General features: G+C 43.3%; 2 protein-coding genes across 19 annotated transcripts in view; one reads left to right on the forward strand and one right to left on the reverse strand.

Moving 5' to 3' along the window:
* The window catches only part of NCKAP5 (NCK associated protein 5), a 441,589-nt gene that overhangs the window by 214,024 nt on the left and 205,378 nt on the right, over nt 1–22,187 (reverse strand). For 17 of the 18 annotated variants that reach the window (XM_040704243.2, XM_040704245.2, XM_040704244.2 and 14 more), the window contains one exon: nt 13,336–13,409. In XM_040704243.2, the coding sequence (XP_040560177.1) occupies nt 13,336–13,409 (74 nt within the window). Of the gene's footprint in view, nt 1–912; nt 1,081–13,335; nt 13,410–22,187 lie in introns of those variants that run through there. The other variant, XM_040704254.2, reaches the window with a different exon arrangement.
* On the forward strand, nt 915–2,809 carry LOC112532824 (translation initiation factor IF-2). The gene has a single exon (XM_025152646.3). The coding sequence runs from the start codon at nt 930–932 to the stop codon at nt 1,512–1,514; it is 585 nt and encodes a 194-aa protein (XP_025008414.3). The 5' UTR covers nt 915–929; the 3' UTR covers nt 1,515–2,809.

Here is a 22,187-nt window from a genome sequence, read left to right on the forward strand (position 1 = left end):
AAATTTGCAGTAGGCGTTTATGATTCCAAATCTAAAATAGTTTAACTTTGTGGAGAAAAAGAACCTTAAACACACAGAGCTAGCGATGCTGTGCTATTTATGAGGCTCTGACTTCTTTCTTATGAGGAAACCGCACGTTTATTCTATATGGGGAAACCGCACGTTTATTCTATATGGGGAAACCGCGTGCTCATTCTAGCTTAGTCAGAGTGCCATTGGGGTGAGCCCACCTCAGATGATGGACAATGACTCCAGCACCCTACCAAGAGCCAGCTGAGCCAGCAGCCGAACCAACTGCTGGACCAACAGCCGGACCAGCAGCCGAGCCAACGGCCCGACGCCTCCCAGGCCCACAGCACATCCCATTGCTTTGTGTGCTCTGCACCGAGCTCTGTTCCGCTCAACTTCTCCCGTCAGCACCAGCCACTTGTCCGTGGCTCGTGCAACACGGAGAAGACGTTTTTACACAGACAAGTCTAAATTAAATAACAATTCACTATTATCATGTGAAAACGATAACAGCGAGGCTTGTTAGGATGCTGCCGCCTCAGGATGCAACAGGGCTCGACCGCGAGCGCAGCAGCCCAAGGGGAAGGCAGCGCGTTGCGCCTCAGGCTGACGCGCAGCGGGGCGGAGGCGGCAGGGAGGCAGGGAAGGAGGCAAGGAAGGAGGCAGGGAAGCAGGGAGGCTCGGGCCTCTAGCGCGGAGGGGAACGGGCGCCGGGCCCGGCGGGGCGAGGGCGGCCGGGCGGCGGGGCGGGGAGCGGGGCGGGAGCAGGTGCCGGGGCCGGGGCCGCCTCCGCCCGCAGGCCGCGCCCGTTCGCGCCGGTCGCGGGGAAAGCGAGGGGGTGCCGGGGGAAGGGAGGCGGCGGGCAGGTGAGGGAGGCGAGGCGGGGCGAGGCTGGCGCCTTACCTGCTGCCCGGCGGGGCATGCTGCGGCGGCCGGGGACGGCCCGCGCCGGGCCCGGGGAGCGCGGCGCCGGCCGCCGCCTCGACGAGCGGTGCGGGGCCGCGCCCCCCCGGGCTGCCCCCCGCCGCCGGCCGCCGCGCGCCTCCTCCGCTTCGTCGCGCTGCGGAGTGCCCCGCTCCCTCCGCGGCCGCGGGACGCTCGGCATGCGGGGGCGGCACTTCGCGCGGGGGGCGAGGGGGGGGGGCTCCGCCCGAGCCGCCCGCCCCGGCCCCGGGCAGCCGCGGAGCACCGGGCCGTCAGATCCTGCCCATCTGCCGCGGTCGCGATCGGCCGCGACTGAATGGCTCCGGCAACCGTGCGGCGGCAGCAGGGGCTCGCCGCGGCGGGGAGGGGGTTGGAGGGGGGGTCGGGCGGGGGCGGCCATTGTCTGCGGCGGCGGGGCCGGGGCCGGCGGCTCGTCCCGGGCCGGGGCTGCCCCTGGCGAGGCTCTCCCGCCGCCGAAATCCCCCGGGGGCAGCGCCGCGCAGTACGGCCCGCGGCGCTCCCCGAGCGGAGGTGCCGCCTCGGGGCCGTCGGAAGCGTGGGAAGGAGACGCGGCCTGCTGAGGGGGCAGCGCACCGTTGGGTCTGGCCGGCTGGCGTGCCTCGTAAATCCTGCCGTGCTGGGAAGATTGCTTCTGGAGAGCCCGCCTCGTCAGCCCGAGGTCAAAGAGTTGTGTGGCCATCGTGGCCCAGCAGGCAGCACATCGATCGCATCAGTGTTATTTCAGGAGTTGGCCTCAGTGATCCTTGGGGATCCATTCCAACCTGGGATATTCTGTGATGCTATTTTTGGATGCGATGGGGAATTTGTAGACACGGTGTACTTAAGAGAATCCAGGTGCAGAGATAGCGAGAGCTTGGGCAGGATCTTCTGGTTTAACTGAAGGTCAGGGTCTTAGAAACAAGAAGGGAAAAGCCTGATAGGATGGAAATGAGGTAGCTGGGAGTAATGAGCGTGTCGGACACACAGGATGCTGAGTTCGTGCTCCCTGTGACACTGACTGGAGGCCAGAGCTGTACCTGCTAATGAGAGGTGAGACGAGAACTGGAGGAATGGGGCAGGTGTCCTCCTCCCTCTTGCTTGTAGAGGTGTCTGAGCAAAGGAGCAGCGCAATCTCCTGGGTAAACGCATCGTGGAAATGAAATACACCCTCAGAGATGCTGCTTAGGTTTCACTCAGCAGACTGGCGTTGTGTATTCTGCAGAGGAAGGCTCTTCCCGTGGTGGTGCAATTTGCAGCCAGACCATTGGGTCTTAGATAAGCCAACAGCCTGGTTTGTTCGTGCAGTTCCTTCCAGACTGGGACTGCTTTTTCCAGCGTAGAAAGAGAACCTCAAATAGTATTTGAATTTGTCAATGCAAAAATGGCCTTCCCGGGACAGCAACTCTCACTGCCACCATGGCTGCCCTGGTGTGACACAGCAGCTCCATTTGCTGAGGTCACTGCAATTCATGTCATGTAATAGAGCAATATACGAAGCCTGCAGCGTGCTGATTTAGCAGTGACTCCAGTTCTGAAATACTGCAACACTCTCTGAAAGGAAGCTGGCAAGAAATGTGGGAAGTGAACCAGGCAGAATGGTAGACAAAAGGTCCCTAAATCCCCTTGATTTGGGTTCTCCAAATGGATTCCGACTCTCCATTAGGATGAGGTTGTCACAGCTTAAGCCAGGATCCTGTAGCGGTCGCACAGCACTGAAGTGATGCCTGTTGATGTGTTTAATTGCTTTGTTGTGCAGGGAAACACCTTCAACAACTCTCCCAAGAGTTGATTTTAATTACTGAGTTTAAAATATGCTGATGTTCTGTTTAAGTAGGAATAACAACATTCCAATAAAATGCAGTCACATTGTACTACCTATTGCTTGCACAATCAGTCCAAATCGCCTGCTCTGATTCCTCTGTAATCAGCGATGGGGGCTGCGTGTTCTGAGACATAGGTGATGTGGCGGACGCAGCGCTGGATCTGGCCGAAGGGGCTGTGCAGCTCACATCATTCCTCTGATGAGCACAAAACCTGGGTGTCCGGGCAAAGATAAAGTGCTTTTCTGTGGTGAGATCACTGGGGAGCTCGGGACTTCTCGGCCCTCTGCATGCAGTACTTCTCAGCAGTAATCTGCCACGACTTTGTCCAGGCTCCAGCTGAACCCTCGCACACCCTTATAATCCGCGGTATCCCGTTGCAGATGCTCTCAAGCTTGATTACATATTGCATGAAAAGTCTCTTTTGTTTGTTTGACACGCCACCTGTTAGTTGTATCTGATACTGTGTGTTTCTTGCATTGAAGGAACCAGCAGACACTGCTGTGCCACACAGCTCCTGTTTTCAGAACTGCTGTTCCCCTGCCTAAGGTACTCCATTTTCAGGCTGGAGAGCCCTCATTGTTCCATGAATGAGAGCTGTCATCCCATGCTTCTGGGTACCCTTCTCTGCCCCCCGCGGATCTCTCCCAGCTCCAGTGCACCCTTTCCAATGCACTTTGGGGAACCCAAACTGCAGACACCACGTGGGAAGATCACTGTTGGTCCTTTCCTGTCTGATACAGCAAATCTTACAGTGCTGCTCTAGTCAACACATCTTTCTGTCAGATGTGAATTATTGAATAGAAAGCTTTTATTTGAGAACCAGCTTAAATTCCTAGTGAGATCCACATGTTTTAGATCATCACAGTGGACTTACAGGTATGCTAAATTAGCCAACACTCCCGGAATGAAAAAAATTTTCCAGTTCTTTCATTATTTTCAGGACTGAGTTTACATCTACTGAAATCAAGAGCAGTGGAATTGGCCTCCTAATCTGTAAATAGAACTGATTTGTAGCTAAAAAGAACCAGCATTTATCTATTATTTAAAGCTGTAATTAACATTTTTAAGGTTTTTTTTATGCTTATCGAGCTAATGTTTCTCACAGTCCAGATACTATTCTTTGTCTCATTAATAGTATCTGAGTTTTGTACACAGCAGTAAGTTCATGTTCCAAATCACTATTCCTTGTCCCTAGGCCTATGTAACTTCACCTAGTGTAGATGTTTTTCAGACAATGCATTGCTCTTCAAACAACATTCATGACTTTGCTCACCGCTGCTTTGGAGTGATACAGTGACAATGCTCGTATCTGAGAAATGGCACAATTGGCACCACTTACAGACAGTTTTCCTTTCAGCCTCTGCCAGATACGGGCTGAGTTTTCTATTGATGTCAGTGGAAGCTCAAAATTCAGATCCTACACAGGGATTCTGTGTCTGTTTTGAATGTGGGAGGAAAGGCTCAAGTGCTTCCATTCGCACATTTCCATGCTGCAGAAGAAAGATGGAAGGAAGTCCCGACATGCCCGGCACGGGCTGCAGAGCAGCGCTTGGCCACTTCTGCGTTTGTGGTGGTGTTGTTAGAGAAAAGGAGAAGACAGATTGAGAGTGCTTACAGCTTTCTTTGATCATTGTTTCTGGATCGCTGTCTCTCAGGGCCTTGCAGGAAGATGGGTCCTTCCTTTGCATTTGATCTCTCTTCCCCGACCAGGAAGAATGGAAGATCAAAAAAATACAGGAAGCCTAACAGGAACCACACCATACGTGTGTGCTGCTCCAGAGGGCTTAAGAGGCTCTCAGATTGCCCGGTAGAGGACTGAGAATCTGCTTCCACTGAAGTGAATGGAAAACAGTATTTGTGTTACTATGGCATTATCAGGAATGCACCTGAAGGGAGAAGTTCAGAGTAGCCTCCGAGCAGAGACAAACCCCTTCCAGGATGGGCTGCACAGGCGCGTGCCTGTCCTGGCAGCTCGGGGCAGCAGGTCAGGTTATTTCTCCACTGTTTTCAAAGGTGCTACATAAATTGCAGCAAACTAAGTATCCTGCCAAAGCTGGTGTCTTCTTACTGCCAAGCTTTGCTGGAGATTAATCTGGTTTTCTATTTTTTTTTTTTTTTTTTTTTTTTTTTTGCTTATTTAAGTTACACTTTCTAGACTCTGCCTAGCTAATCAGGTGGTAATAAAACCAAGAGGACTGTATTTTGCAAGCTGTTATTCTTTTTCCAAAATCTCAGGGGAATATCTACATAAGCAAGAGTTTGCAAATTCTGAGCCATGCTGATTTAAGTAGGAAAAAAATATGCTCAGGTCTTTAATATCTAATGAATACTGCCTTATATGTGAAACCTTGTCCCTAGCGGAACCCATTACAATAATGTTTATACAGGCTTATGCTGTAAATGCATGATATTTTCCCTGCAGCAGAATATGTTGGAATTTATTCCTGATTAAAAAAAAATAATGTGCAAATGGGCTCTATCCCAGAGTATGGGTTACTACTGACACAGCGGTGCCCTGTTGCTAACGAATAAAGCAATGAAAAGAATAGTTGGTTAACGTAAGCAAGCAAGCATACTTTGGGTCTTGTTCAGTGTCTGCAAACAGGAGGGCAGCCAAGCCCTGCAGAATTCAAGCAGACTTTCAGAAAGCAGCAAGGTACCTCCCCAGGCTCTTCCTGCCTGCTTGCAGTCAACACCAGAGCTAAACAAGAGATCAGGTGAGTGTGCAGCTACAGATCTGAATTTCTGCAGAAATGCTCCCAGAGCATATGGAGCCACACAGCACCCACACAGAGCCTGGGGGGACAGCAGGAAGGGAGCAGTGAGAGGTCGAGGCACACTTCACCTGCTAAATAATGGGAAGAGACAGTGTCACCGGCTTGTTTTTGCTGCACAGGTGCCCTGCTCTCAAGTAAAGCACTATTAATCCTTTAAAAGGCTTGGCTGGATGAGACACACATCTACATCCATTGTTTTGTCTCTAGTAAGGATCCTTAGCAGCAGCACAGAAGCATCAATATATGTTACAATGAACTGTCTCAAGACAACAGGGCAGAGCTCTCCTTCTCCCCTTGCAAATGCCATCTGCTGACAAAGATCCTTTGCAATGGACTTTCATACGGTGGAGTGGGGCCAAGGACAAGAGTGGGGCTCTTCTTGCACACCTAACCGTGCTGTGAACCACAGATACAGGAAAATGCTCTCCTGCTGCAGAGCGCAGGACAGGGCTGTCACAGAGCCTGTTTTAAGCAGCAAAACCTTTTAAAGGTTCAGGCGGTGCTGTAGGAACTTCATTCCCCAGATAGCAGTAAGCAGGCTGACTACACACAGTGCTGTGACATGAGGAATGCAATCTTATTAATACCAAACTGGGACACAGCAACTCGGCTCAGCTCCCAGTTTAGACACAGATCTCTCCTACAAGCTCCGTTACTTTGTATAATCACAACTTCACTTTTCTCTAAAAAGGGAGCTATGTTATCCCTGGTTTCATCCTCGGGGCTGAGGAGATGAAAACCACTTCTCACTTTGTGTAGGGACTGGAACAATGAGGCCTTGTTCTCACATGGAGCTGTAAAGTCTTGCTTTAATGTAATTTACAAGAAATAAGAACGGTTGAGCATTACCGAATGAAGTAGAAATGCTAAATGTGATTATTTAACTTTCCTTTTGCACAAGTGGGGCTGATTTGCAAGGAAAGCTGCTAACCTGGCTTGCATGACTTCATGTGCATTTTCCCAGTGGCCTCTTCTAATGCTGCCGTCAGCACTGTCCTTTTCTGGCTGCTTTATCAGTGAGAGAGGTCAGTGATGTGGCATTCCTTTAAAAGTAATGGATTCATAAATTGTCCATTTTTTCTGTCCCTGTGTCCACCCACCCATCGCAGACCCCCAGCAAAATCCTCCTGCCAAGGTTCCCATATCACAGCCTACACCCGTGCAGCACACATTTCTAAAATACGTTTAGAAATTCTGGTTTTACAGCAGGGCAAATTCCTGCTTTGTTACCTTGATGTAAATCCAAGGATTTTCCTCTACCAAAGAGGAGACAGTGGCAGTGTGCGGGTGCTGCTGCTGTTGGGTCACAGGGAACACTTCAGGGCACGTCGCTGTCACACACACACATTACTCCTCGCTCTGTTAATAATTTCAGTGAAGCCATTGGAAATATCTGACGAGTTAAATAAGATTCAACATGGGTAAGCTTGGCTGTGTCTAGCCACTAGTGGGACCAGAAGACTGTATTCAGTATGAAATAATAAAAACAGCCTACAGAGATGCTTACGTTCAGAGACGTGTGATTTTTAAACTCAAACTGGATAAACTCTGAGTAACAACAGGAGCTAATTGCTATTCGTTACCAACAGGCTGGTGTTTTGATCTGTTATTTGGATTCATAACAGAGCTGGGCCGCAGCTTGGCACCAGCACGTGGCCGTCCCTGCACGATGAGCACAGTGATACCTCCCGCACCAGGCTGCGGCGCTGGAGCAAACCTGCCGGCAGGGAATGTCAGCCCAGAGAGGTTCTTGTTTCTAACCCCACATAGCCACCAAAGTAACAGGTGTATCTGCATGCACAAAAGAGTTCATTTTTATAGGAAAGTAAAACAAACAGAGAGCCGTGCCAGGATTATACATTTCATTTCCCAGCATATCAATGAGGACCTAATTTACTCTGGGCTGTTCGTGCGTTTTGCTTTTAACAAATATCCATATGTCAAGTAGACCTTCTTCATACTTCCCTGCTGGAGTTTTTCTTTCCTTTCAACTTAGCAGGGAACATTTGTGATCCTGATTCTACCAAATGTATCTAACAAATATATTTTGCTCCAGGCTTTCTATTTTTTAATTTAAGAGAAACAAATCAATTCATGGTTCAGGCAGTCATGCTACTAAGACAAGCGCACGTCTGTGCAAAAACACCCCAGTCCCTAATTACTTACAGAATGTTATTACCATTTTTAATTTAACTTTGCTTAATTTATTTCGTTTCATAAACATGAGTATACTGAGATACTTTTTGAAGAACATTATTCCATCTTTTGTCTGCAATTCTATAATTTGGGCAGTTTAACATAGATAGCCACATACTTGCTTGTATCAAGATGATTTTGTATTCAAATGGTTCCAAATCCTTTCTGTAATGACTTCAGTAACGGGGGCTTGACACCTCACCCCTGACTCATACAGAACTGATGTGCACTGCTAATGGCCCTTTTCTCAGATTAGAACAGGCTGAGATACCATCTTCAGAATTAATACTTTTCACAAATGTATTATGCTCAAATCGTCCCAAGTCCTATTTCTCGTATACCACAGCTTATCAATTTGTGCTTAATTTGAAGTCAACATAGTAAATACTCTACAAAAGAAAAAGAAAGGCTAATTAGTGTTACGATGACTTACTGTCTAAATGGCTTTACTTATTGATCAAGAAGATAGCACCTGAAGTGACTATCAACTGTAATTGGTTGTAGACAATTATTTTATTTGACTGATTGGTGCCTCTGATGTTTTGAACAGGTGTAAGCTTCCATAAGGTACCTATTTCACTTGTTATTTGTGTAAAACACAATGGTCAGTCTTCATATGAGCATGGTGCTAAATGATGCACGCTTACATGCACAGTTTTTCCTGCACCTTGCCACAAGTGCTCTAGCTTCTAGCCAACATTTTCCCCGCTTTAGTTTTTAGAGCGGGTTTATGGCATACACAACGCTCATTTGTAATCTTTAACCTATCACATCACACTTCTCTGGGATTCTGCAAAAAATATTATTTATAAGGCAAAAAGTTTAATGCCTGCTTTTCTGCCTACTAGTTATTCAGAGTACTCTCAGCTAGTTCCATCATGGAACAGTATCGGTGAGCACCGTGGGGTGCCACAGACCTTGTACCAGGGATTCAAAAGAAGTGAGTCTGTCGTTCATAGCTAATACAATGGCAGTGCTTTTTGTGGCCTGGTAGCTCACATGCACTGCTCACTGAACCATCCAAATTTACACTCATCTAAAGAAAGGCACATTTGGCCAAAGATAGGAGATGTTATTAATTGGCCGTCTCCTAATATGCATATTCAAATGCTAATCTTTGGTAGCAGTGCATAGCTGAAACAGTACTGCCAACATCTGTTAGAAAACTCAATAGCATTATGTATTTGCTATCCATATATTGTGATATTTTTTTACACGTCTCAGAACCTAACTTTTGGAGGAACAAATGTGTGATAATGTAATTACAGTTGGAAATGTCTGAGCAGCCGTGGCGACTGAATTCTGCTCTGTCCCTGCCAGCCTCACCTCCTACCAGTATGGATTTCCTGAAAGAAGGACATCAGTGTTTGGGGGGATTTTACAAATCTATTGGCATACTAAATTCACCTGTGTTTTAGCGATGTGACAAAATCAAAACCCAACAAAAATAACCAGAAACACCAACAAAGAGGAAAGGCAGCTGCTAATGGCTAATAGCACTTACTTTACCAACACTGGTAAGATGACGTGGCAGGATAGGGGACTGAAAACCAAGAGGCAAAGAGGAAGGAAACCTCCCCCTACAAACCAAACCAATCTCTGCTGCTCATGGACTACAGCAGTGGTTTGGCAAGATCTGCATGTAGTCTTTAACTCAGGTGACATCACAGACCAGAGGCAACTTTTGTTACTCAGAAGCTTCCAGGACAGATTGAAATAGGGTTGCGGCCTCAAGATCTGTGGTTTGACCTTATTTCCACTCTGGCCAAGTTGCTAAGTCCCTGACAAGAAAAAGATATTTGAGCAGAGTACGACCTTATTTAGCTGGGGTGGCATTTGGTTTTTTCACAGCTTTCATTACTGTAATATTATACACAAGGTTTTTCATTACTTTGCCATGCAACTTATTCCCCTAAGATTAGTCCTTTTCTAGTCAAGCAGTTTAAACCTAATCACAGTTGTTATTTTAATCTGTGCTCACCATGAAGAATTCTCGCAGAGCTATGTTGCTTGTTAGCAATTATGGTCTCCCTATGGAAGTTTGTGATTACAGCAAAAGCAACCTGTTTAATATGTGGCACCTCCTTAGTATACAGGCATTAAACCCAGGAGCATAGAAGCATGCTAATGCTGGAGATGGAAGGTGAAAGCAGAGCAAATCTATTTAGAAAACTGTTTTTAAAACATGAAGTTGGTGATATTTTGTGGCTCTTCCCCTCTGTGTTTTTCTTTATTGCTATGTGGTAATAAAGTGCTGTTGATCCTTCATTTATTTTATGATTGTCGTGTCTGAAATGCAGTGTATCCTAATGCTTTTATCAACACAGACTGAAGGTTTGGAACCGGTTCCAGTAGCACTAGTGGCCAAATTCCCTTGAAAGTTCTCAAGAGCAGGACCTGACCCTTGCGTATTGTGACAAGCATCTTGTTCTTAAATCCTTCCTTCCGCTAAGAGAACCAGTAATTGCTGTCATTGGCTTAAGTGTCAAGAATTAAAAATTATGATCTACTGTCAAGGTCAATTAGCAAAGGCTGCAGGAGCAAATTTCTGCCTCTCACATTGTTTCTTCATCTGATTCCGCTATTAAGAATTATACAAAGTAATGCAGGTCAGCTGAATTAGAAAGAGCTTTAGATGAGTATGTGAGAAATAGCACTGCAGAGGAATTACTCACCACTGACCCTTTTCTGTCCTATTTGAAGTTATTTACAGCCAAGACAAAGCAGAGAAATCTAAAGTAACACAATGCTCTGGTTCAAGCTGATACACCGAGATGTACATTATTAATGTAACTCCAATGATAAATGTTGGTGATTTACATGGATGGAAGTGGAATTTGTCTCACATCAAATGAGTTTATTTTGTTCAAACAAGCTAGAGAAATGGGGGATCCACTGACCAGTTAAGTATGCTGCCTCTTTCATCATTCTTCATTTGCAAATAATTACTGTAGGATTTTTAGCATAAGAAAAGCTGTTAAGAAAACCTTCATATCCACATAATAGTGAGGAACCTCCACTAGTGACCTAGCAAAGGTCTATAAGAACAGGATCTGTGAGGCTGGGCCAGAGGTCTTTTTTAGCAGATAGCAATAAAACGTGACCTAACCCACTGGGGGCTGCAACTACAGCAATAAAAGCTCAACAGCAGATGCTTTTGCCATGTATAAACAGTAGTCCTCTGAAATGAAAAGACATTTTTGCCCCCACATCTTTTAGGGTCCCATTGTACAATTGGAAATGTAAAGGAAATGTAAAATTGATATGCACACCGTGACATCGGCTTTAGTCTGCTCGGTCTCAGCCTGGGTGCTTTAAATCTGCCCAGGCTGTAAGGAACACTGAAGGAGCTCAGCACTCAGGATTTGTGTCTGCTCTTTTTATTAGCCCGCCTAGAGTAAAGCAGGGGTTGTCGGTCAGTGTCAGGTTCAGTGCCCAGTGACCCACCAGGTTAAAACTGTGGTAGTCACAAATCAGAAGCATAATGAAGTCTGAGAAGAGGTCTATGCTGATTTATTGGGACATCTGTCTGGCTACAGACAGCCTCGTCCTGCCCCTGCGTAGTGGGAGCTATTAGCATAATCCATGCCATGAAACATTATAGATTTAAAGGAGAGAAATACAGCATTCAAAGACAACTGGCAAAAACCAGAAGGGTTTACCTTCTAGGGCTCACTTTTAGTCTTAACATCTTGTGCCAACATCCCATAAAATATTATTAAACAAATATTAAAACTAAATTACACCGTTGACTTTTCCAAAAGCACTGAATTTTCAGACCACAACTGAATGTCCATTCATAATAAATAAAGTTGTTCTCTGCTACTTTTCACAGACGTTTTCATCTTTCAACTTCTTATTTCGAATTTCTATTTAACCACGACAATGTGTTTCACATACAGTGTTATTACCTTCATTCTCACAGAACTTCCCAGATACCGGGATCTTAAACACAAAGTTCTGTTTTAGTACCAGTTATTTTTAATACTTAAAAAAAAAAAGGCATAAATTACACAAACTTCCAAATATTTACTGTGAAAAAGACTAAACTCATATCACAAATGTGGTAAATGCTGTAATACTACTTTATATCCTACAGGACAGGAAGTCTGTGAGATGCATACTAAGCAGTACTGTCATGTGGAAGGCTACTTTTTCTGAACATGAGAGGCATTCAACTGAAAAATCAGACAGATCATTATTTCTTCCCTTGATCATTACTAAGTTGAATTGCGTTTTAATCTATAAAGATTAAATTAATCTATGAAGATTAATTTATATTTGACTATATATTAATAGAAATTGTCATCGTCTCTATGTCTTTAGGAAAAAAAAAGTCAAATTAAATATGCCATTTAAAAATGTACGGATTGAGAATGGTGAATTTGTTTCATCTCTGCTACTGTTCCACGTGCTCTGTATTAAACATCATTCCAGACACAAATCTAGCACAAACTACAAAGGTATGAGATACTGAGCATTTTATCATGAGATATTGAGTACTTAAGTAAATATAAAGTACAAGGACATACTGCAAAGTGCTGTCATGGATCTTTTTATATCAGCTGTGATAATAACTACTCTATACAGATTAAAATTCTGGGAGATTTAATTTAAAAATGATCAAGCAATACTCAGTTCATTAAGGGAAAGAGACTTCTGAAGTTTAGGTAACTTCTCAGCTCTCTTTACCATCTTACATTAGAATAGCCCTAAGAAACAGCTAGACAACAGTGCTGCAGAAATGCTGTGCCAACTGCTGGAATGGCATTTGATACATTTTAAAAGGCTCACAACTGTTTATCCTACCTAACAAAGCATCAGCAGCAACACAGCACCAAAACTACTGTAGTAAACTGTGTAATAAAATTGCTGTTGTAAAGAGGAAACTGTGCCTGCAATGAGGTAAGCACCTTTTTGCAAGAGAGCTGATGCCCTACCCATGAGAATAAATAACACTGATTAGACTGGATGCGTGCACAGAGTTTTGTGAGGTCCTATAACCATCCTACCAGAGGAACACAAATTTTGACACTTCATTTTGAAACTTCAGAAGTGCCGATGCTGCTACCACATTTGCTGTAGGACAGAACAGAAATGCCCACTAGTTTTACATTAGCATATGGAAATTGCTTCTTTGCCTAGATCAGAGCTAAATCTGGACAACCTCCACTAAGCAACACGAGCATAAAAGAAACAGAAAATTCTGGACTATCAAAAGTACTGCAAAGTTATAAAACTTTGTAGATTTGATTTTCAAAGCTCTCAAATTCTCACACTGTTCTACTGTGGGTTTTTGGGGGCTATGCTGTAATCACACCATTTGATAAGGTCAGACCGATTAAAATAAACCGAAGTACAGTTAGCATCCAGTGCTTCAATATAGAACAGGGGGAAAACTGTGTATGTATTTATCTGCTCTGATTAGCAAAGTTGAACTGCTGTGTGATGCGTTTCTGAGTTGTTTCATTTAGGTAAGATTTGCTGAAGAGACATTAATAGTGCAGCAACTCAATATCCAACTATTTGTTTGAAATCAAGAACTATGGAGTGGAGTATTTCTTCCAACAGAACTACATAAATAAATGTTTGTATATAGTACTTGCCTCCATAAATTCCAGCGCTGTTCCTCTAGCTGTGTCACTAGATGCTCTATGTATTTGTTTGAGTCCATATAGTCCTACATGAAAAAAAGAGGAAAAGGTTACTTCTTCAATGTTCAAAGCATTTGTAAACGTTTGAGTAAAAAACAGTCAGTTTGTGGAGTCCATTTTCATTTTGGACCCAGTGTTATTCCACGTGCACACAAGTGATGAAAAATCTAGATTAAAATCAAATTTGTATTCATTCCAAATGAGTAGGGTAGCAGCCCAATGCAGTTTTCAGAGATTATCTATGGGGAAGACAAACAGCAGTGAGGATATGCAACGAGCACAAATAAATTAGGGTATGTATAAATACAAATCCATGTTCTGAGCCCAGAATTATATACCTTGGATCCAAACAGAAAAATAACATTTCATCATCATTTTGGTGCCGTCATTATTTTGGTGCAAATTTTGTTTACTTCGGCTGTATATAAAAGTGAACTGAATATTTACTGAATATTTGACTCAAATATTTATTTTGTGTCTAGTGTGAAAAATATTACATCAGGTATTCTATTTGAAAATGAAGCTGTAATTCAACTCCTCTATCGTTTTCCAGTTCAACTTTTGCAGATAGTTTAGCTTGCAATATCGGCTATATGAAAGTTACTGTGTTTGTGTCTAGACTGAACTCCTGATAAATAATCACGGTCAGATGGACAATTTGGACTTTTTGAAATTGAAGCCCGTTCTTTAAACTCAATGCAAAGAGGTGATCAGCAGAGAAATATGTCAGTATCAGAAATATACCACTTTATCTCCAGGGGAAAGGCAAATTCAGTGTTTTTCATGGAAAATATTTCAGAATGAACCAACAAAATAACATGTGATATAATATGATATATTCGTATGACATTGGTACCAACACAGCATCACTATTATTCTGAAAACCTATCAGTAATAACATAACTCTCTTGAAATAGCTCACAAAAAATATATATGTTGCAAACCTCATACTTCAGAAAATAACAATCTATAATATAACACTATATACACAATATAACACTATACAGGAAAGAATCCATCTTCAGTTTTGGGAGACAAAAGTTTGGGTTTTATAGCTCCAATTTTTTTGGCCTTGTCTTAAGCATTGGGCTTATCACAAAACCACTCTGTGGGGTTCCTGTTTGTATTAAGAGTTGTTTCGATAGTATTGTTATTTATTTGGTGTGCAAATATGGTTTCTTTTATTGCAAAGTAGCTGGGTCTTCTTAAGCATTTATCTTTATAATCAGGAATATGAGACAGCTACCACAGGGACAGTACATCATCATGTCTTCTCAGGCTGAAGATAAATGTTAGCTGATTTTAATGACCATAATTTATACAGAAACACACATTTCCATTTTTCCGGAATGAAACTGTTCTAAGTGATTGGGTAACACTATCAGGCAGTCATGCAATATTTCTTGTAATCTCATGAAACTTTTAATACTGTGTATAAAGTAGTGAAATACCTAAAAGACATGCAATCAATGAAAAATACTCCTCTGTACATAAACACAAGTCCACCAGGGCAAGCTGCAAGCAGATCAGCAGTGCTCAGAAGCACAACTCTGTACTGATGGAGAGGACCCAAGGCAGACTATCACAGGGCCTGTGAGCTCTCCCACAGGAGGTGGTCCCAGGCAGGGCCTCCTCATACCTCTGGCAGCGGCACAGCACAGGCCAGGCTGCATCTTTCACTCAGTGGTGGGGAATCCACTGGCAGGGTGGCATGAGATTTCAGCTTGTGTTTCATAGAATCAAAGAACTGTTTGAGTTGGAAGGCCATCTGGTCCAACTCCCCTGCAATTAATAGGGCTGTCTACAGCTCAATCAGGTGCTCAGAGCTTTGTCCAGCCTGATCTGAAGTGGCTTCGAGGATAGGGTGTCAACCACATCTTTGGGCAACCTATTCCAGTGCCTCACCACCCTTATAAAAATCTTTTACATTATATCCAACCTAAATCTCCCCTCTTTTAGTTTGAAACCATTTCCCCTGGTTGTATCACAACAGAGCCTGCTAAGGGTCTGCCCCCAGGGATTGATGGCTGATTCTGACTGAGAGAGGGATGTTCCCCAAAGGTTGTCACAGTGCACAGATCTGTGAAGAAAGTGAGAGTAAGTTCCTGCTCCTGGGGACCTGTGCCAGTGCATTTGCCATCATTTGTTAAGTCCTGTGTTGCTTGAAATCCTCTGACAGTTGTGCAGTTTTGCATCAATCTCAAGGCTTGCCCCATACATTTTAATCTGTTGTAGATAGATATATTTTTAGATGTTATTTGCAGAAACATTAAGTATTGTAAATCTTGAGAAGTGCCATGAACTTCTTAGCACAGTTTTCATACTGGTGATGTTAAGACCAGAAACTGGTTTCAGCGTGGACTTGGCCTCTCCTGTTAATCGACTGGGCTGCATTTCACTCGGGGCACACGATGGGAACTAGGCAGCAAGCTGCTTCTGAGCTGCAAGTAACCTCATTCTGTAACACACATCGCAGTTCAGAAAAATGGTGCTGTGCAGATGCACAATGATGGTTCGTCTCGGTACCAAATCCTTTAAAACAAGCTGTCTTTTTTTTTTTTTCTCAACATTTTTTACTACATTTAATCTGGTATAAATTATTATTAATACCTTTATGTCTTTTTAATGTAATATTAAACAATATTCCTGATTTATTCATGAGTGCACTTTGCCCCATAGGCAAAGATAAGATCAGCAGTTTTATTCTGCATAATTCTGCCGTGATAATATAAAAAACTCATTCTGAAGCAATTTTCTGAAAAATATGGGCAAAGAAATGAAGACAATTGAAAAAAAAAAAAAAGTTATGCATTTATACTGTGTGATTCCTGCCTTAATGTCAGGTTTTTCCTGTGGCGAACCAGAAATATGACTCCATTTCTCTTTGAAGACCTGCAGCTCAGGAGTATGTAAAGCTGACAGTGTGCAACAGAGTTGTAAAAAAAAATCAGCCGTGATTTGATATAAATACTGTGATTGGAAGTGCCTCCTTTCTCCTATGCTTCTCTGTCACATTAAGGTGCCAGCCATGTCCCAAGTAAGCCATCTGCTCAAGGCAAGGCCACTTTGCCCAAGTCCAGGTTTCTGGTCTTTTCTGTTGCCGGTAATGAGCCAAATTCTGCAAATTCCAGACTGGAAGCCAGTCTGACTGTTTTGTCAACATGACTCACAGAGTGATTGGAGATTTAAGGCAACTCTGTGATTTTATTCTTTGTGATAAAGGGATGGAATGCTATCCAGACCTAGACAGACTTGAGAGGTGGCCCCAGGCCAACCTCATGAAGTTTAACACGGCCAAGTGCTAGGTCCTGCACCTGGGTAGGGGCAATCCCAAGCACAGATACAGGTTGGGCAGAGAATGGCTTGAGAGCAGCCCTGAGGAGGAAGGTGTTTCTGCCTAGAGCAGAGGGGCTGGAACTGGATGATCTTAAAGGTCCCTTCTGACCCAAACCATTCTATGGTTCTATGATTTAAAATAACTTGGCACGTTCAGTGAAAACATAAAATCTGGAAAAGAAAAAACAAAACCACAGTACTCACACTTTTTCAGAAGGGCTATATATACAGTTTAGTAAAGTACTGACACTTTTCAGTACCCAACAGATCACACTGAGGGGCAATACAAATGTTTTGTAGCTTCCTTGGGGCCCTGTCATGTGCAAATTTGCACCGTGCAAGATTTGGGCAGCACAGTTAACTCACATCTGAAAAATTACAGTGTCATCACCTGCGATGTCATTTAACTACACTGTTTTAAGGAAAAAATATGTCTTGCTGTATTATGTTTAACTTGAGTAGAAAATCTTTCTAGCAGTTGCATAGATTCTGGCATCCAGGAAGATTTGCTATGCAAATGCCATATACCAGCTCATCTAATTTAGAGAATTTAGAGAGCATCAGAGAATCACTTTGCCAGAAGTGTCAGTGTACCAAGCTGAGGCATGAGCCTGCACGTACACTTAAGCAGGCTTTTTTGACAGAACAAAACATCAGGCTTTGCAATGCTCAGTTGTTTTGCTTTCCCTCCCTGCTTTACTTTGTTATCTAGATGACTGTCAGGAAAAAGGTCAGAGAAAGGAAATGAAGTACCTCCACTGAGGCTGGGGATGCACTACTCGGTATTTGGGTTGGTTACATGGGTATTTGTTCTGGAATATCCACGCTGTTGTGCTGGGCAGGGTATCAACAGTTACACAGCACACAGAGTATTTTCCCATTCATAGTTGCAGAGCAAACCCAAGGGCAACCTCATGCTTATAGCACCAGGTTCCCTTGCTAGAAGCTGGAGGTGATAAATTTAAGCTAAGGAAATAACACTTATTCTCTGTCTCTCTTAAGAAACTTGCACAGCTTGGTATCAAAGAGAGTTTAATGAGCTTAGCAATATGTGAAAAGGATTAAGGATACAGCCGCTGATCCAGCAAATCACTTGATTACATCCTTAATTCAATAGGGCTACTCACGTGCTGAAAGTTAAGCATGTGCCTGGGAGCTTTTGCTGGCACTGGTCACTGGGAAGTGCTGCCACAGGGCTGGGCCATCCTGAGACAGAGACAGGATCTAGATCTAGCCCTGCATTTCTTACCCTTCTTACACTTGTGAGGGGACAAGGCAGCTGCCCCAACCGCCACTGCTCTGCTGCTCTGAAGCAGCTCCCAGCATACCCCTCGGGCACACAGCTGAGATACTCCATTTGCAGAACGTTGGGGAATTTGGGTACTTTGGGTCAGCCTTCATCTTTCTGCAGACCAGCTTTGAAACAGAGCCCTAAACCTCCTGTTCTCCTGCCTCATCCAACACTGGTGCTGGTGCTGCTGGGATACCAGGCTCTAATGCAGCAGTGCTCAGTTACTCCTCTCATATTCACATTTGAAGCCAGACAATAAAACAACGGCATGGATTTGGGTTTTTGTACTTCACCGAGGAAGACATTTGTCACTGTGGGAATAGAGAAGAACATTGAACAAAGTACGTGATGAAAGCACAGACAAGTTGCTGTGGGTGTTTGCAATCGTCCAGCCCTGGAGACAGAGAGCTGCCCTCCAGAGCCCCCAGTCGTCTGCTGCAGCAAGGAAAGTTGTATTTTCACAGAGAAAGGTTATTAGAAATCAAACAACAAAGCTGTCTGCAGCCAAAAAGCAGACTGTTGCAATTAGGAAATGATGTTAGCTAAGCACAGAGTAGATGCGATTGACCTATGTGGGGGAGATCTGAGCTGTTACACCAAATGCAGAGACACAAGTCATCTTTGAAGGATCTTGGAAGGGAGCCCTGGGGTAAAGCTTTAGATCTGGGGAGAGTGCCTTCAGAGAATATTATACATTTTGTAAAATATTTATTTTTGTTGTCATTCTGCCGCATAAACCTTTGATAGAAAATAGGCTTTTTTCCAGCAGCCCAAGAGGATATATATATGTATTCTTGTCTGGACTATGTTTTTTGCATGTCTGAGAACATTATAATTGAGGATTTGAGTAAGCTGTCTGTTACACAGCGTTGCATATCTGCACACTAAAAATAAATCATGAATAAAAAAAGACAAAACCTCTCTGCATTAGATACTTCTCTGTCACTTCTTTCCATGCTACACCTGGCCGGACTGCTCACCACTGGTGTTAAACTGCAACAAAAGCTAAACTGTACAGCTTAAACAAATCAAATCCTTTTAAACTGCCATTAGTGATAATTTATTATTATCCTGCCCAATTTCAACGTGTTATTTTAATTGTCAGTTTTATTAACAGCTGAACAGAAAGCGTACATTCCAAGCTTCAGCGATGGAGCAGAAGGCTGGCAAGGGCCCTTGTGCACATACTGTGGAATTACACCATTATGGTAAAAACAGTAATGATTATTTTAATAAATGTGTTGAGCAAATTTCTTAATTGTTTAAAATCACTCAAGCCTCAGTGAACAGTTCATATTACATCTCAGCTGCAGTGATTAAAACTGATTTACCAACTCATCTGAAGCCAGTTGTTTTCATCAAAATCAGCTGGGTTTTCCTCCAGCTGCTGCTTGGTTTGTGCTCTGCACCCTATCAAATGTCACCATCCACAAAGGACAGTGGGGTTTAATAAAGCTTGAAATAGCACAAGCTTGTTAGTTAATGGACAGATTCTGTGTCCTATGTGCTCTGCATGCAGAGCTGTAAGATGGTGCTTCTCCCAGGAGTGGTGGCCGGGCACACTGAGCCTCACCGCACTGCAGCTTTTGCCAGCTTGTCCCCAAAGAAGCACAAGCACTGGGAACAACAGGAGTGCTCTGCAGACCAGTGACACCTGAGAATGCTCTAGTTTTACCAATATCCCATAAGACCTTCTGTTTTCCAATAAGTCGCTTTGTACATGCGAATCTGAAGACTCAGGCAATCATGTACAGGAAAGGTGTTGAGACCAGAATACTAAAAATTGACCTAATTGAGTTTAATTGCATTACAGCAGTTTTACATTAAATCAGCGATGTATCCTGGTCTGAAGAATGAAGGGAAGAATCCCAGTGCTTCCCTGCTGCTACCCCTATACTAAGGAGTGAAACCGGAAAGATGAAAGTACACGCTTCTGCTTTCCAAAGGGAAGTATTATGACAGACTCAGACAGAAAAATAGCAGAGCAGTTGTCAGCTGGACTGAACCTGTATGGCTCTGCTGAATTCAACCCTTTTTGTTAAAAGTGAGTGTTCTATTGTCGTAAGAGGTTGCAAAATTCATTATAATCCAATATTGCATCCTCCTCGTAACAGATGCACATATCTCCCTTTCCTTCTAAGGAAAACCCAATGTCTTCCATCAGAACAGCTTCAATTCAAAAGTATGTGATTTCTCAGCATCTTGCTTGATCCCTCACCAAAGCCAGATGACAAAGCAGAGGCCATGGCTGTCTAGATGTTGCAATGTTTGCAACCTAAGCCATTAAGGTCGAGGTAAAAAGTAATACAGACGTTTTAGAAGAAGCCCAGAAGATCTCCACCAATGGTAACACCACTGTGCTGCATTTCATGTCAGTGTAATACTCTGGTCCCTAACTTTCAAAGCACTGAATGGTTTAAGAAACAGCTGTGTGAGAGAACAAATGCCAATTTATAAAACAGTATGACAGCTTTCCTATCTCAGGGCAGTGAAATAAAGGCAAAGATTAAGTAGGTGAGTGGTAGGATAAATTCCTATGATCAAACAGATAGATGAAAATAATATTTTACAGAAAATAGGCAAGCAATTGCAAACTGGGATCCATTTAAAAATGCTTATTTGACAGAATGGAGTATTTTACAAAATGAGATATGATATAAAGATAGTGGGGAGTAAAGTCAGAGACAAAGAAGGTCAGTGAAATAAAAGAGGGAGGGGTAACTAAAACCAAAGAAAGAGAACAGGAATGAGCAAGGACAAAAAAATGTGATTGACTTTTTTGGATCAGTATCTTTTACTCAAAAAACTTCAGCATGTCTCTGGACCAAAAAGACTTTATGCAAATAATAAGGATAAGCAGTCATTTCTACAAAACACTGAGCTAATAATTCTGCTTGGCTGTATAAAAAACCGGACATTTTTGTCCAGCAGTCAAATCCATGCTATTTTTAGCTGATTTTCTTTCCCTTAGAGAAATCAGTAGAAGCAAATACAAAGCATTAACTGGAATTTACTAGAATCATCGTGAAATGGAAAAGCATGATATCATAACAGAGAAGTCTGAATTTATGAGACATACTCTAAATCACAGAGCTTTTAACACCAGTTAACAGCTCCAGTAAACAATACATCAGGCATACGCAGTTACTGCAGAAACAGAAACCAAGGCTGGATAGCATTGTGTCCTACAATACCAACAGAGGTCCCTCCTATAAAGAAGTGGATGGCCTTGCTTCCTATTAGGTGTAATCCCCGAATTTCCACTGATACCCATCTATTCCAGACTGTAACTCGCAATGACTGCCGTTCCAGCAGACTACACGGGACCTCACTCTGGACAGCAGGCAGGGAGCAGTACCAGAAAAATGAAGGGCGACTTTAGTGGGAGGTGGGATGAGTAGGTTGCACCCAGTGCCCAGGCTTTGTCTCCTGGGCAGGCTGGGAGGCTGCTCTCCCAGTCACCTCCAGCATGGGCAGCTCTTGTCCTCAGGCAGCCTGGTGTTGTGATGGAGTTGCTCTATATAGTGAAATACAAAATGAAAATAGAAAGTGAGGCTTACTGTAGTGGTATACATGATAGTTCCAGGTTGTTCAAGTTATTAATGGTTGTATATAAGTTAAGGAGGTGTTGGAGTGACAGAAAATCTTGTATCTCAGAAATTTCACAAGTGAAAAGGCATCGATGTTATTTAGGGCAGTAGGGATCTTTTACACAGTTAAAACAGACATGCAGAGTAAAAAAAACAATGAGTGGATAACAATGGAGAGATTTTATGAGCTTGCTCCTACACAATGTGTATATGTACCTGAAATAATTAGCTGTAGTCTTGATTATGTCAAATCTAATTTACATTAATAAACTTCACACAGCAAAGACACTGATGCTGTAAGAAATTGTCCAGAAATGTTAGCAGTCATAATGATGCAGAGTAAACACTGGAGCATTTAATTAATCAATTTCTGACATTAACAGGTAATTACCATTTCTGAATCATTCTTTGATGTTTTTTATGAATACAAATCAAGCAGAACACACAGAACAAGTGCTGGCTGCTGGTGTTTGACTTGTGTAGGCATATGGCGCTTGCAGGTGACTCACATTGACTAAAGAAGACAGGGAGTGATAACAAGGATAGAAAAACATTCCTGGAATCTATTGCAGAGGTGGAGAAATCTA

Source organism: Gallus gallus, chromosome 7 (genome assembly GCF_016699485.2).
Source record: "Gallus gallus isolate bGalGal1 chromosome 7, bGalGal1.mat.broiler.GRCg7b, whole genome shotgun sequence".
In the NCBI taxonomy this organism is placed as follows: domain Eukaryota; kingdom Metazoa; phylum Chordata; class Aves; order Galliformes; family Phasianidae; genus Gallus; species Gallus gallus.

Bases quoted from the DNA above. Each gene is read 5' to 3' on its own strand.
- LOC112532824 (XM_025152646.3), top strand. From the start codon at position 930: ATGCTGCGGCGGCCGGGGACGGCCCGCGCCGGGCCCGGGGAGCGCGGC.